Source organism: Oncorhynchus keta, chromosome 10, assembly GCF_023373465.1.
Source record: "Oncorhynchus keta strain PuntledgeMale-10-30-2019 chromosome 10, Oket_V2, whole genome shotgun sequence".
Taxonomy (NCBI): Eukaryota; Metazoa; Chordata; class Actinopteri; order Salmoniformes; family Salmonidae; genus Oncorhynchus; species Oncorhynchus keta.
Window position 1 is genome coordinate 35,167,629 of NC_068430.1, and position 15,379 is coordinate 35,183,007.

General features: G+C 41.5%; 1 protein-coding gene across 2 annotated transcripts in view; it reads right to left on the minus strand.

The window, feature by feature from the left end:
* The window catches only part of LOC118388593 (6-phosphofructo-2-kinase/fructose-2,6-bisphosphatase 4-like), a 35,968-nt gene that overhangs the window by 13,371 nt on the left and 7,218 nt on the right, over nt 1–15,379 (minus strand). The window contains exon 1 of one of the 2 annotated variants that reach the window (XM_035777812.2): nt 2,216–2,436. The exons of the other annotated variant lie outside the window; for it this stretch is intronic. Within the exon in view, the coding sequence (XP_035633705.1) occupies nt 2,216–2,336 (121 nt within the window). The 5' untranslated portion in view covers nt 2,337–2,436. Of the gene's footprint in view, nt 1–2,215; nt 2,437–15,379 lie in introns of those variants that run through there. 2 annotated transcript variants of the gene reach the window in all.

The following is a 15,379-nucleotide window of genomic DNA, read 5'->3' on the forward strand; positions in this document are numbered from 1 at the left end:
AGACACATCTCAACATCAACTGTTCAGAGGAGACTGTGAAATCAGGCATTCATGGTTGGATTGCTGCAAGAAACCACTACTAAAGAACACCAATAAGAAGAAGAGACTTGCTTGGGCCAAGAAACACAAGTATGGATATTAGACCGGTAAAAATCTGTCCTTTGGTCTGATGAGTCCAAATGTGAGATTTTTGGTTCTAACCGATGTGTCTTTGTGAGACGCATAGTTGAATGGATGATCTCCGCATGTGTGTTTCCCACAGTGAAGCATGGAGGAGGAGGTGTGATGGTGCTTTGCTGGTGACACCGTCAGTGATTTATTTAGAATTCAAGGCACACTTAACCAGCATGGCTACCACAGCACTCTGCAGTTATACCCCATCCCATCTGGTTTGTGCTTAGTGGGACTATCATTTGTTTTTCAAAAGGACAATGATCCAAAAGACCACCAGGCTGTGTATTTGACCAAGGAGGAGCGTGATGAGTGCTGCATTAGATTACCTGGCCTCCACAATCACTTGACCTCAACCCAATTGAGATGGTTAGGGATGAGTTGGACCACAGAGTGAAGGAAAAGCAGCCAACAAGTGCACAGCATATGTGGGAACTCCTTCAAGACTGTTGGAAAAGCATTCCAGGTGAAGCTGGTTGAGACAATGCCAAGTGTGCAAAGCTGTCATCAAGGCAAAGGGTGGCTACTTTAAAGAATCTAAAATCCAAAATATATTTTGATTTGTTTAACACTTAAATACTACATGATTCCATATGTGTTATTTCATAGTTTTGATGTCTTTTTTACAATGTAGAAAATAGTAAAATAAAGAAAAACCCTTGAATGAGTAGATGTGCAAACTTTTGACTGGTACTGTAAATAAGGCGCTGCGTAATGGGCAGGTTTGTCTCAGGTCCTGCTGCTATGAGTGGATAGAGTGTAATCAGCCATCAATCATGACAATTCGCCCTCGTAAATCATAGTCCACAGATGGATAGTCCGGCATCCCTGTAACACTAGCTAAACTGCTCTGAGACCCCCATCCGTGGGGGACTAGGTTACAGCCTGAACGCCTACCTACCCAAGATTCCCAACCAACATGTCTCCAGTACATGTACTCTGTTAATTTGATTATGTTGACAGTTTGAGAAATTGCCTGAGCTGTGCTGAGAATTTGAAAAGAATGAATGCCAATGGTCCAATATTCTAGAACATTGCATACGTACATGTTTGGTCTGAGTCCGCAGATACTAGTCTATAGTCTGGCATCCCATTGTGACATAGCTTCGTAGCGCACTGAGACCACCATCCACGGGACTAACAGCCCTAATGCGCACCTAGCCAGAATTCCCAACCACTGCACTGCGTCCATTTGAACGTGTTGACAGTTTTGATTGAGCCACGCAGAGATTTCGAAAATCGAGATGTATGAAAGCCAATGGTCCAATATTGTAGAACACGCGTTTTGGACTTTAGTGGCACTTTAATGGGCAAGTGCATGATTGTAATCCAAACCAACCCTCATGTAAATTGTGACAACCTCAGTTACACACATCTCACAAAACTCTGTTTTGGAATAGACTGACTCTATGACCAAAGATATCCTACTTACACGTTTCAGTCAATTTTTCCATTAGAATACGTGTTTGACTAATACCGATGCCACATATGCAATTTCCACTAGATATGTTGGTTTTAGCATTCAGTTTCCCTTTAAACATGTTTAGTTAAACAATAAAATAACCTTGTTTTACTGTACATCGGCATGGTTGGGGTTGATCGGTTGTGCGATCACCGGCCAACCGGCGCGTTGTCATGTGTGTGTCATCTGCCTGGTCTAATTCAATTCTGAGCGCCTCCATACCCTTTCGATATCATAGGCCATTTCTCTAGCAATTCATATAGTCATAGCCTATGCGTGATTGCAATATTGGCATGAATAAACATTTGAAAATGGAAATACCTAAATAAAAATATTTTAAAAAGTGGATTAATTTAAGACGAAATCGAAATGATTCAATATTAGGCTAGTCCCTTGAAAAAATCCTGACCTTGTCATGCTGCGCAACGCCACTGAGAAGAACACCTGGGAATCTCGAACTTCGATGAAGTACAACATATCTACATTTGTTTAAAATATAAAGTATTTGGCCAAATCGAGCATACCCTTCCGCTGCGCCCATGCGCTGTTGGCACAAGCCGGTGTTTCTCCAAGGCAACTTACCCCTTCTTTGTAAAATGTGTACAAAGAGCCCGTTTTTCCATGGCATCCATATTTTCTTCAGCGGGTTCTGAGTAAGCTCACGGGGTGATGTAGCCATTATATTGTATTCGTTGGAAGTCATCCTGGTCGCTGCACCTGTCCCGTTTTAAGCGACAGAAGCGATATTCTACTTAATGACAGCTAGTTTGAGCAACAAGAGCTGCGAGGGAATGATATCATATTGGCTGAGGAACATAAAACTTATATCATTACCGTAATGTCACTACGCTGAGCGCATTAAATGGTTTAGGCTACGTTTATTATCATTCAATAAAGTTGAGCAAAACGTTGTAATTTAGGCTATTTTCTGTTTATTTACGTTTCTATGAAGATGACCTGCCATTAACTCAGAGCATCTGTGTGTGAGGTCTGACTTTATTGTATGGGGCTTACTTGAAAAGGGATGCCAGTGTCAATGACTTCCCTGTTTTAGTCTACAGGCCCAGGCTTAAATGCAACATTAACATAATAACATGCCATGTTATATAGGAAGACTATTAATGCTCCAAATACTGTCAGAGTTAGGAGAAAATATACATAGCCCGTTTGATTTTAAAATGCTTCAAAATGCATTGTTCACGTTATAACAATATGGCTACTGCATGCTACAATTTAACAACCCAACTGTGCTTGTACCGTAATATCGTAGAACAGTGCCCCAAAAAGAGGGGCGCACTAAACTAAAGTAGGGGAAAGATAAAAAACGAGTCTTCCGCTGTTCGCATGCAACGCACATGGACAGAGAATGTTGATGTGAATTTAACCAATCACAGGTGAAAAGAGGAAATGCATTATCCAATGGTAAGGCCCACACATTGGTCAGGAGGGCGTGTTCACTGCATGGGATCTAACGATAAACAACACAACACATCATGCTAATTCATGGCATATATTCACATTAGTTAACAGCAGTCGGACAGCTACCTGGCCAAACGGTGTGATAAGTGGTAGTGTAAAGTAATTAAATAAAAATACTTTAAAGTACTACTTAAATCGTTTTTTGGGGTATCTGTACATTACGGTTTATATTTTTGACAACCTTTCATTTGATTTAGGAATGTAGTGAAGTAAAAGTATGTGTTTTTTACTCCTTACATTTTCCCTGACACCTAAAAGTACTTGTTACATTTTAAATGCTTAGCAGGACAGGAAAATGGTTAAATTCTTGCACTTATCAAGAGAACATGCCTGCTCATCCCTACTGCCTCTGATCTGGCAGACTCACCAAAGACAAATGCTTGTTTGTAAATGAGGTGTGAGTGTGCCCCTGGCTAGCTGTAACAATAGTGCCATCTGGTTTGTTTTAATATAAGGAATTTGAAATGATTTATACTTTTACTTTTGATACTTAAGTATATTTTAGCTATTAAATTTGCTTTTGATACTTAAGTAAATGTAAAACTCCAGAGTGGCGCAGGGTTCTAAGGCACTGCATCTCAGTGCTAGAGGCATCACTACAGACAATGGTTCGATTCCAGGCTGTATCACAACCGGCTGTGATTGGGAGTCCCATAGGGCAGCGCACAACTGGCCCAGCGTCGTCCGGTTTAGGGTTTGGCCGGGGTAGCCCTCATTGTTAATAAGAATTTGTTATTAACTGACTTGTCTGGTTAAATAAAACCCAAATACATTTACTCAAGTAGTATTTTACTGGGTGACTTTCACTTGAGTCATTTTTATGAAGGTATCTTTACTTTTACTCACCAATTGGGTACTTTTTCCACCACTGGTGATACGTTTCCCTACACAGAAAGTGTCATTGAAACAGAGTTGATTAAAAGTGAATTAAAATATGTTTATTATGCCACTAACTGTAGCAACAGGATAAACACAGCTTCTAACCAGTTTGTTGCTTTATTGTGCCTATATCGTAATATAATAGAACAGTGCGCCCTCAACAGTGCATCTGACAGCACATTATGCTAAAAAGAGGGGCGCACTCGGCAAAATGAAGGGGAAAGGTTAAGATAACGCACTAGTTTGAGAAAAATACGTCTTCCGCTGTTCACATGCAACGTACATGGACAGTGAATGTTCATGTGAATTTAACCAATCACGGGTGAAAACGGAAAATGCATCGTCCAATGATAGGGCTGACACATTGGTCGGGAGGGCGTGTTCACTGCATGGGGATCTGAAGATAAACGCAGTGGTCAAAGAGTGGGAGGTGTACTATTCATTCATGTTCAGCAATTCGAACAAACTGTTCAGAACAAACTCCCTTCCTCTGCCTCAAAATAACCGGGATGAAAATAATCCAAGGTAAACATACCACACACAGTACATAAATGTATTTTGCAACAACACATCATACAGATTCATAGCATAGATTCACAGGTTAGTTACAGCAGTCTGACAGCTTTATCCACTATCTTCCTGGACACACTGGGTGATTATGAGTTTCCCTAATCAGAAATTGTAATTGAATCAGAATCGATTAAAAGTGAATTAAAACACATTTATTATGCCACTAACAGTCGGTCTGTGTTTTTAATTGTAGCAATAGGACAAAAAACAGATTTTAACCAATGTGTTGTTTTATTGGCTGAGCTGACAAAGTTCTACTACTGGAAAGATTATTCAATCATGTTGCAATATTGTAGCTACAGTTTTCCAAAATTGCCAGTACTCACTTTCAGAGTAGAGGGATCATAGCACCCCCTTGTGGCATTTCCTAGCAGAAAATTGTGGACTTTCAAAAAACTCTGGGAGGGGCTGTGTACCCACTCAATCCCCCATTGACACCAAGTAACATAGTAATGGAGATAATACAATCATATCTATCCACACACACACACACACACACACACACACACACACACACACACACACACACACACACACACACACACACACACACACACACACACACACACACACACACACTACCGGTCAAACGTTTTAGAACACCTACTCATTCAAGGGTTTTTATATGTTTACTATGATCTACATTGTAGAATAATAGTGAAGACATCAAAACTATGAAATAACACATATGGAATCATGTAGTAACCAAAAAAGTGTTAAACAAATCAAAATATATTTTATATTTAGCCACCCTTTTCCTTGATGACAGCTTTGCACACTCTTGTCATTCCCTCAACCAGCTTCATGGAATGCATAACAGGTATGCCTTCTTAAAAAACTATATTTGTGGAATTTCTTTCCTTAATGTGTTTGAGTCAGTTGTGTTGTGTGACAAGAACAGCTCAAATAAGCAAAGAGAAACTACAGACCATCATTACTCTAAGAAATGAAGGTCAATCAATACGGAACATTTCAAGAACTTTGAAAGTTTCTTTATGTGCAGTCTCAAAAACCATCAAGCGCTATGATGAAACTGGCTCTCATGAGGACCGCCACAGGAATGGAAGGCCCAGAGTTACCTCTGCTGCAGAGGATAAGTTCATTAGAGTTACCAGCCTCAGATAAATGCTTCACAGAGTTCAAGTAACAGACACATCTCAACATCAACTGTTCAGAGGAGACTGTGTAATAAGGCCTTCATGGTCGAATTGCTTGCAAAGAAACCACTACTAAAAGGACACCAATAATAAGAAGACACTTGCTTTGGACAAGAAACACGAGCAATGGACATTAGACCGGTGGAAATTTGTCCTTTGGTCTGATGAGTCCAACTTTGAGATTTTTGGTTCCAACCTCCATGTCTTTGTGAGACGCGGTGTAAGTGAACGGATGATCGCCGCATATATATATTTCATACCGTAAAGCATGTGTGTGTGTGTGGGGGGGGCTTTGCTGGTGACAGTCTGATCTATTTAGAATTCAAGGCACACTTAACCAGCATGGCTACCACAGCATTCTGCAGCGATACACCATCCCATCTGGTTTGGGCTTAGTGGGACTATCATTTGTTATTCAACAGGACAATGACCCAACACACCTCCAGGCTGTGTAAGGGCTATTTTACCAAGATGGAGAGTGATGGAGTTCTGCATCAAATGACCTGGCCTTCACAATCCCCCGACCTCAACCAAATTGAGATGGTTTGGGATAAGTCAGACCGTAGAGTTAAGGAAAAGCAGCCAGCTAGTACTCAGCATATGTGGGAACTCCTTCAAGACTGTTGGAAAAGCATTCCAGGTGCAGCTGGTTGTGAGAATGCCAAGAGTGTGCAAAGCTGTCATTGTGGCTAAAATATATTTTGTTTAACCCTTTGATTACTACATGATTCCATATGTGTTATTTCATAGTTTTGATGTCTTCACTATTATTCCACAATGTAGAAAATAGTAAAAATAAAGAAAAACCCTTACAGTCTTATTCTAAAATTTCGGAACGTTTTTTCCCTTCAAATCAACACACAATACTCCATAATGACAAAGCAAAAACAGGTTTTTAGAAATGTATATAACCCCTCCCCCCTGGAAATATCACACTTACATAACTATTCATACCCTTTACTCAGTACTTTGTTGAAGCACCTTTGGCAGCGATTACAGCCACAAATCTTCTTGGGTATGATGCTACAAGCTTGACATTTGGGGAATTTCTCCCATTCTTCGCTGTAGATCCTCTCAAGCTCTGTCAGGTTGGATGGGGAGCATCGCTGCACAGCTATTTTCAGGTTTCTCCAGAGATGTTCGGTGGGGTTGAAGTCCGGGCTCTGGCTGGGCCACTCAAGGACATTCAGAGACTTGTCCTGAAGCCACTCCTGCGTTGTCTTGGCTGTGTGCTTAGGGTCATTGTCCTGTTGGAAGGTGAACCTTCGCCCCTGTCTGAGGCCCTGAGTGCTCTGGAGCAGATTTTCATCAAGGATCTCTCTACTCCATTTATCTTTCCCTCGATCCTGACTAGTTTCCTAGTCCCTGCCAGTGAAAAACATTCCCACAGCATGATGCTGCCACCACGCCGCCAGGTTTGTCCAGACATGACGCTTGGCATTCAAGCCAAAGAGTTCAATCTTGGTTGTATCAAACCAGAGAATCTTGTTTCTCATGGTCGGAGAATCCTTTAAGTGCATTTTGGCAAACTCCAAGCAGGCTGTCATGTGCCTTTTACTGAGGAGTGGCTTCCATCTGGCCACTCTACCATAAAGGCCTGATTGGTGGAGTGCTGCAGAGATGGTTATCCTTCTGGAAGGTTCTCCCATCTCCACAGAGGAACTCTGGAGGAACTCTGAATTTACCACAGGTGGACTCCAATAAAGTTGTAGAAACATCAAGGGTGATCAATGGAAACAGAATGCACCTGAGCTCATTTTAGAGTCTCACAGTAAAGGATCTGAATACCGTAATTTCGGGACTATAAGCCGCTACTTTATTCCCACGCTTTGAACCTCGCGGTTTATACAATGACGCGGCTAATTTATGGATTTTGCCAAAAAACTGAGCACTGTCACATAATGTGACGTAAACCGAGCGCGCTCAAACTTTCCATCATTCTGATTACGGTAGTCATTTTGTCACTCTCATCATGGCAAAGACACGGAGAAATGCATATGATGCAGCTTTCAAGTTGAAGGCGATCGATCTGGCTGTTGGAAAAGGAAATAGAGCTGCTGACAGCGTGGAGCATTGTCAAAAAATCCACTATCATCAACGGGTTTCGAAAGGCTGGACTGCTGCGTGTTGAAGAGGGCAGCGATCCAACATCGGATGAAGCAATTCTGAGGCTATTCAACTCCGTCACCGAAGGAGATGACTTCAGTGGTTTCAGTGCACAGGAGGAGGAAGATAGTGACCAATGACTTTCTTGGTAGGCTACTGTTTACTGCTATTTAAAAAAAAAAAATGTTACAAGCAGTGTTTCGTTTAAAAGCCTATTTATTTTTGTTACAAGCCGTGTTTCGTTTAAAGACTGTGTAAAGTTCATTTGTTTCAATGTCCCGGTAGGCACCTGCAGCTTATTTATGTACAAAATACAAATGTTATTTTTTTAATTCAGTGGGTGCGGTTTATATTCAGGTGTGCTTAATAGTCCAGAAATTACGGTACTTACATAAATACGTTTATTTTTTAAAATAAATTAGAAATTAAATTATTTCCAAAAACCTGTTTTTGCTTTGTCATTATGGGGTATTGTGTGTAGATTGCTGATCATTTCTATTTATTTAATACATTTTTGAATAAGGGAAGGAGTCTGAATACTTTCCAAACGCACCGTACTCTAATAGACCTGCAGTAGTCATTCAGAATAGGGATAGAACAGTCTCTTCATATTACTTTAACAAGTCCTAGGCACCTGGTTTTATCATCTAATGTGTGTTGAAGAACGATAGTTTTTGAAACATTTTATTTGAAACTTTATTTTACTAGGCAAGTCAGTTATGAACAAATTCTTATTTTCAATGACGGCCTAGGAACAGTGGGTTAACTGCCTTGTTCAGAGGCAGAATGTCTGATTTTTACCTTGTCAGCTCGGGGATTCAATCTTGCAACCTTTTGGTTACAAGTCTATCGCTCTAACCACTAGGCTACCAGCCTCCCCAGTTACAGGAGTTAGAACTGGAGTTACATGGGTGGAGCAGAGCCCCCGCTGCCTAGGCAGCAAATAGCATGAGAGAAAATTATGCACACACCTGCAGCCAATAGGAGTACAGGTGTCCCTATATAAGGGGACGCTTCCCCTCAATCATCCTTCCAAAAAATTATCTTCAGCGAGACTGGGGCTCGGCAGGGCCTTAAGTCCTATGGGGCTCCGCTCCACTCATAGAACTGGAGTTACAACTCCGGTAACTATCGTTCTATATTGTGGAGCTCCGCCCCATAGGGGAGCTCTGCTCCTAGTGGTTTATGTCGGAGCGAAACGGTCCAAAATATACTCTCTGCCGAGCCTAACACTTCCCACTTAAAGAAAGGTTGGGCCCAACAATGGCTGCAACAGTAACACACTGTGAAAACAGACTGCGTCATAATGTACTGCGTCCTCGGTCTAATCCACCCTACGCAGTCTGAAAGGCATAGCCAATGACTAGTGGGCAGACAAACAGAATATGAGTCATACTAATCTGTACCACCAGATGGATGAGCTCAAAACTGTCAATACTAAAGATTGGTCTAATAGTACTGTAACACCAGTTACAGAAACCATATCCCCTAATCCTTCCGCCCAAACACAGTCATAGACCTGTGAGTAGGATATAATACATGACTCTACTGTGCCACACCCCCAGCCAGGAGTCATGTCATGTAGTCATTCTAATAGGAAAAAGCAGACCTGATAGAAACCCTGTCCATTTGTTCTGCTTTTCCCACCTTAATTCTAGCCTTCACCTCAGCAAAGCTGAGTAGAGGCTGAACCAACTTAAAAGACATACTCACTGATTTCTCAGTGTAACCCACCACACTCAATCCATAGGCAAAGCCAATGATTCATAGGGCAGATAATAGAATATGGACTAGACATTCCCAACTGTACTGACAAAGTCAAACAGAGGTCATGTCACACATGTCTCTCTTTGCCAAAAAGAACGGACCTAATGGGAACCCAGCCCAATAGTCCCGCATCTTTTCAGCCACGCTGAGTATAGAACGAGCTAAAGAGTTAGTCGACACGTCCAACAGGTAGAATCAGATAAAAGGAGTTAGTGACGACCACGACACCGCTGAACAAATATCCTCTACCCCAGTTCCTCTGAAAAGGGCCGTAGACGCCACTACTCTCCACGAGTGGAGTGGGCTTTTACGCCTTGAAGTATTGATCGCCCTGCCCTCAGTCCGATGATGCTGTGACACACCGCCCCAGACCATGACGGACCCTCCACCTCCAAATCGATCCCGCACCAGAGTACAGGCCTTGGTGTAACACTCCTTCGACGATAAATGTGAATCCAACCATCAACCCTGGTGAGACAAAACCGTGACTCGTCAGTGAAGAGCACTTTTTCCAGTTCTGTCTTGTCCAGCGACGGTGGGTTTGTGCCTGTAGGCAACGTTGTTGCCGGTGATGTCTGGTGAGGACCTGCCTTAGAACAGGCCTACAAGCCCTCAGTCCAGCCTCTCTCAGCCTATTGCGGACAGTCTGAGCACTGATGGAGGGATTGTGCGTTCTTGGTGTAACTCGGGCAGTTGTTGTTGCCATCCTGTACCTGTCCTGCAGGTGTGATGTTCGGATGTACCGATCCTGTGCAGGTGTTGTTACACATGGTCTGCCACTGCGAGGACAATCAGCTCACAACGTCCTTCTGTGTGTGCTCAACTACAAACTCATAGTGGGCTGTGCTACACGCAGTGTAGTGAGAGGAAGAAAGATAGACCGCTCAAGTTCCTTCTCTCTCTAAGTTTTGTTATGGAAGAGGTTCTCATGTGACAAAGTCAAATGGAACACACTCTTAATTAAACTTCTTGACGCTACCCATCCCTTAAGCGGGATAATTGTCATCAGCAACCACTGAATAACATAGCGCCTCAGTCAAATAATATTACTAAAAATATTCATATTCATGAAATCACAAGTGCAATTTTGCAAAACACAGCTTAGCTTTTTGTTAATCTACCTGTCGCCTCAGATTTTGAAATTATGCTTAACTGCAAAAGCAATCCAAGCGTTTGTGTAAATTTATCGATCGCATGACAAAACATTAAGTACACTTAGCATCAGGTAGCTTGGTCACGAAAATCAGAAAAGCAATCAAATTAATCGTTTACCTTTGATGATCTTCGGATGTTTTCACTGGCGAGACTCCCAGTTACACAACAAATGTTCCTTTTGTTCCATAAAGATTATTTTTATATCCAAAATACCTCCGTTTGTTTGGCGCATTATGTTTATAAATCCACGGGAAAGAGCGGTCACGACAACGCAGACAAATTCTAAATAATATCCGTAATGTCCACAGAAACATGTCAAACGTTTTTTATAATCAATGCTCAGGTTGTTTTAAAAAATATATAATCGATAATATATCAACCGCAAATGTCTTTCACAGTAGGAGAGGGAAAAACAATAGCTGTCCAAATTCTGTTGCGCGAGCAAAACTCAAAACTTTACGCGATGTTATCGTTCTGGCTAATTTTTCAAAATAAAAGCCTGAAACTATGTCTGAAGACTTGACACCTTGAGGAAGCAATAGGAAAAATAATCTGGTTGATATCCCTTTAAATGGAGCAATGGGAGGCTATGGAACATGGAGTTTTCAAAATAGGCTTGGAAGAGGAATCAACCTTTAGACCAGGAAACGTGAGGCGAGAACTACATGTTTTAAATGGTTGAAACTGATACCAAAACAAGGAGGAATACCTTGTTTTTGTATTCAGGATTCGGACCACGATGGACATGAGCTGCAGCTCTTCATGTCTCTGGAAGGGGAGTTTATTTCTTCACCTCATGTTGAGGTTCAGAGTTTCAAACATTTAAAACAGGTAGCTCTCGCCTCACGTTTCCTGGTCTAAAGGTTGATTCCTCTTCCAAGCCTTTATGCACTCCTGGTCAAAAGGGGCGTTCCATCAGGCTGACAAGCTCTTTGACCTCACAATACTTTCATCATTACCAATATTGTATTCACAACATATTGGATGAAAACTTGACAAATAAAGGGGTTGCTGAGGGTAATTAGCTATAATTGGGCTATTAGCTAACTAGAAAATAATATGAACAAATGTGCACACTTGGCAACATGAGGCTTTGGTCTCAAAACAAGTGCATCTTCTCGAGATCACTCAAGCCTGTCATTGCAATAGAATTCTCCAATGCGCTCTGCCTAAAAGAAAATGACAGACTGATTATTGCATAGTTATATTTGTTATGGTATGTTGTATTGATTCAAACAATTCTCACAGTAGAAGAAACCATTATAGTGTAAATTAACGGGTCAAACTTGAGTAAAATTGATTGAAGTTCAATCTCGTGCGTCTGCGCAGGCTGGTATTTCTTCTACACGGCAGTCCTGGACGGGCTGTACACCCACGCAACTTAGAGGGAACATTGGGTATGACGCTAAATTACTTGTTTATTGTTCTAATTATGTTGGTAACCAGTAAATAATAGCAATAAGGCACCTCAGGGGTTTGCGGTATATGGCCAATATACCACAGCTAAGGGCTGTATCCAGGCACTACATATTGGCAATATACCACAACCCCCTCGGGTCACTTTGCTTAAATATAACCATTATCTAGTTCTGCAGGGCTTAGACAGCTGCCTTCATGGCTTAAACTCCTCATTATTATTTATCTTGTTCTACAGTATACAGAGCTGGCCAATGTGGTATTTTGGCCCAATGCTTTCCATGTGATGTCCGCAATAGACCACCATGCTGTATGGGAGGAGTGGTTTGTTTGCCGCCTAACTCTGGTATCTACACAGTCTTGTGCCATTTGACCTTTTTCTTCATATATCCATTTTATTTTTATTTTTTTAAAGGTCCAATGCAGCTGTTTTTATCTCAATATGAAATCATTTCTGGGTAACAATGAAGTACTTTACTGTGAATGTTTTCAATTAAAAATGGCCAAAATGGGCCTCCCGGGTGGCGCAGTGGTCTAAGGCACTGCATCGCAATGCTAGCTGTGCCACCAGAGATTTTGGCCAGCCGGCTGCGACTGGGAGGTCCGGTGGAGACGCACAGCACAATTGGCCCAGCGTCGCCCAGGAGGGTTTGGCCGGCAGGGATATCCTTGTCTCATCGCGCACTAGCGACTCCTGTGGCGGGTCGGGCGCAGTGCACGCAGACCAGGTCGCCAGGGGTACGGTGTTTCCTACAACACATTGGTGCGGCTGGCTTCCGGGTTGGGGATGGGCAAGACTAACTACAATTTGAAAATGGGGAGGAGATACTAGGACTGCTGGGAGTGGGGAGAGGAAAATAAATCAGGCTTCAATTCATTGCAATGGCCAAAACTCCCTCCCACCAAAACAGGGGCTACACCAAAAGGACGCTCCACTTTGAAATATATATAAACACAGCATTTTTCTGCAGATTTAAAATGTTTTAAAAGTACCTATTCAATGTTTGGAGTGAAATTTTCCTGGGCAGAACCATAACCACAGGAAAGGGCCACAAAAGCCCGCAGCTCTGCAGTTTTGTCCTCTGGGTAGAGCCTTAACACAAACCAAAACACACACATGTACAAACAATGGCATCAGCCTCTCTCTGACCTAACTAATATTGTTTCATGCTGGTGCACACCCTGTAATCAGTTAAATCAACAGAGCAGTCCACAGAATGACTTCATGGTCCGTCTATCATTCGACTAGTATCAACGATGGGCCTATTTCATTGTCTATTTCATCAATGACAAAGGCTTATAGCATAATATGTTGCGTTTGTAATAAAACACATTCAATGCAAGCCACCTCTGTCATTTGTCCTATGTTCATATTGTAGTGTAGGATATGGCTTTTAGGAAGCCAAGACATTCTCATCTGGATGGACCTACAGACAAACATGGATTCATGAACATGAGCATGCACACAGGCAACATAGGAGAGAGTGGAGTAAGTTGAGACACACCTTGTTTCTAGGAAACAATACAAAATGAATCATGTGAGCAAATATTTAGGAAGATAATCATTTCATGGAGTCTTTGAAGGAATAAACCACATGGAAAAAGTGGTAAGCAAGTGAAGTCCAGCAAACTGATTTTCACAAAATCAAATTCAGTTTGTGTTATAGGTTTTACGATGTCTGTATCTAAACCAAAGTAGATTGTTTTACACATCAGTTGGGATGTTTATAAGCTACAATATGAGGTCCTAAACCTAGCATGAAAGTACACCCTTGTAGCTCTGTGGGACAATATTATAGTTTTATTTATAGTCAAAATGTTTGCCTTGGCGTAAATTGAGCCAATGGCCACCATACCCCATACAAATTATGTTAACATTTTGTCCGTTTCATGCATAATATGCATAGTATTTTTGGCAATACGTCATGTATATGAACTCAAGATAGTGCAGCCAAGAAAGTGAGCAAAAGTCAATTTGAGCAGTAGCAAGGGATGACAAAAATAGACAATGACACTGAAGAGGTACATTGACAAAAAATAAAATGAACATGTATCTGTGCGAAAGAGAGGCTATGAGAGAGTAGCAGAGGAACATGAGGTCTTATCTGGTGACAGAGTCTGAGCTTGCTAAACATCAAGAATCTCGTGGACCAGTTATGGGTTTAGTAGTCTCAAATGCAGAGAACTTGCCTATGAACTGGCACATCGAAACAACATCACTGTCCCAGACAACTGGTCATGAAATGGAAGGGTAAGTTATTGTGATAACTCTGCATTTAGATATATTCAGACTGATACAGTGGATGTGAAATTTTACAGTATATCAACTGCAAACCCACTGTATATTTGTATATCCACTGCTCATCCTCTTACAACTAGGTAGAGTTGTATGTATGTATGTAAGTAAACTTTGTTTAAACTCTAGCTGTCCGTCTCTTAAATGTTGTTTGTTACGGGCAGCACCATATTGCCAGGTAAAGTTCTGGTATGTGCAAATGATCTTGGCAAAAGGTGATTTTGATATTTAACAGAGAGATCTACAGTAACAGTCAAAAGTTTGGACACCTACTCATTTAAGGGTTTTTCTTTATTTGTACTATTTTCTACATTGTAGAATAACAGTGAAGACATCACAACTATGAAATAACATGTATGGAATCATGTAGTAACCAAAAAGTGTTCATTCAAAATATATTTCTATATTTGAGAATATTCAAAGTAGCCACCATTTGCCTTAATGATAGCTTTGCACACATCTGGCACACTCAACCAACTTCACCTGGAATGGTTTTACAAAACTGTTGTTTACATTAATTCTGATTATTTCCAGGGATACACAACATCCTAAAATATATTTAGAGATCTTTCCCTTGACATAGTGACGCTGAATGTAAAAAATGTCTCAACTTATCCCACTCTCCCCTAGACGGATGAACATGCACACAGACACACAGTAGCACACACAGATAAATCTCTCCCTGGAGCCTTTAATGGGATTGAGAGCGTGGGGTTGAACTTTCACACAGATAGAGGCAGAGAAGAGATATAGGCAGCATAGAGGGAGGCAGATGGAGAGGCAGCGTAGATAGAGTGAGGGAGAGAGAGAGAGAGAGAGAGAGAGCGAGAGCAGAAGGTGTGAGAAAAAAAAGGAACTTTTGAGGATTTATTAGACAGAGAATGAAGATAAGGGTGGAAGTAGAAGGGGGGGTGTTGGCGT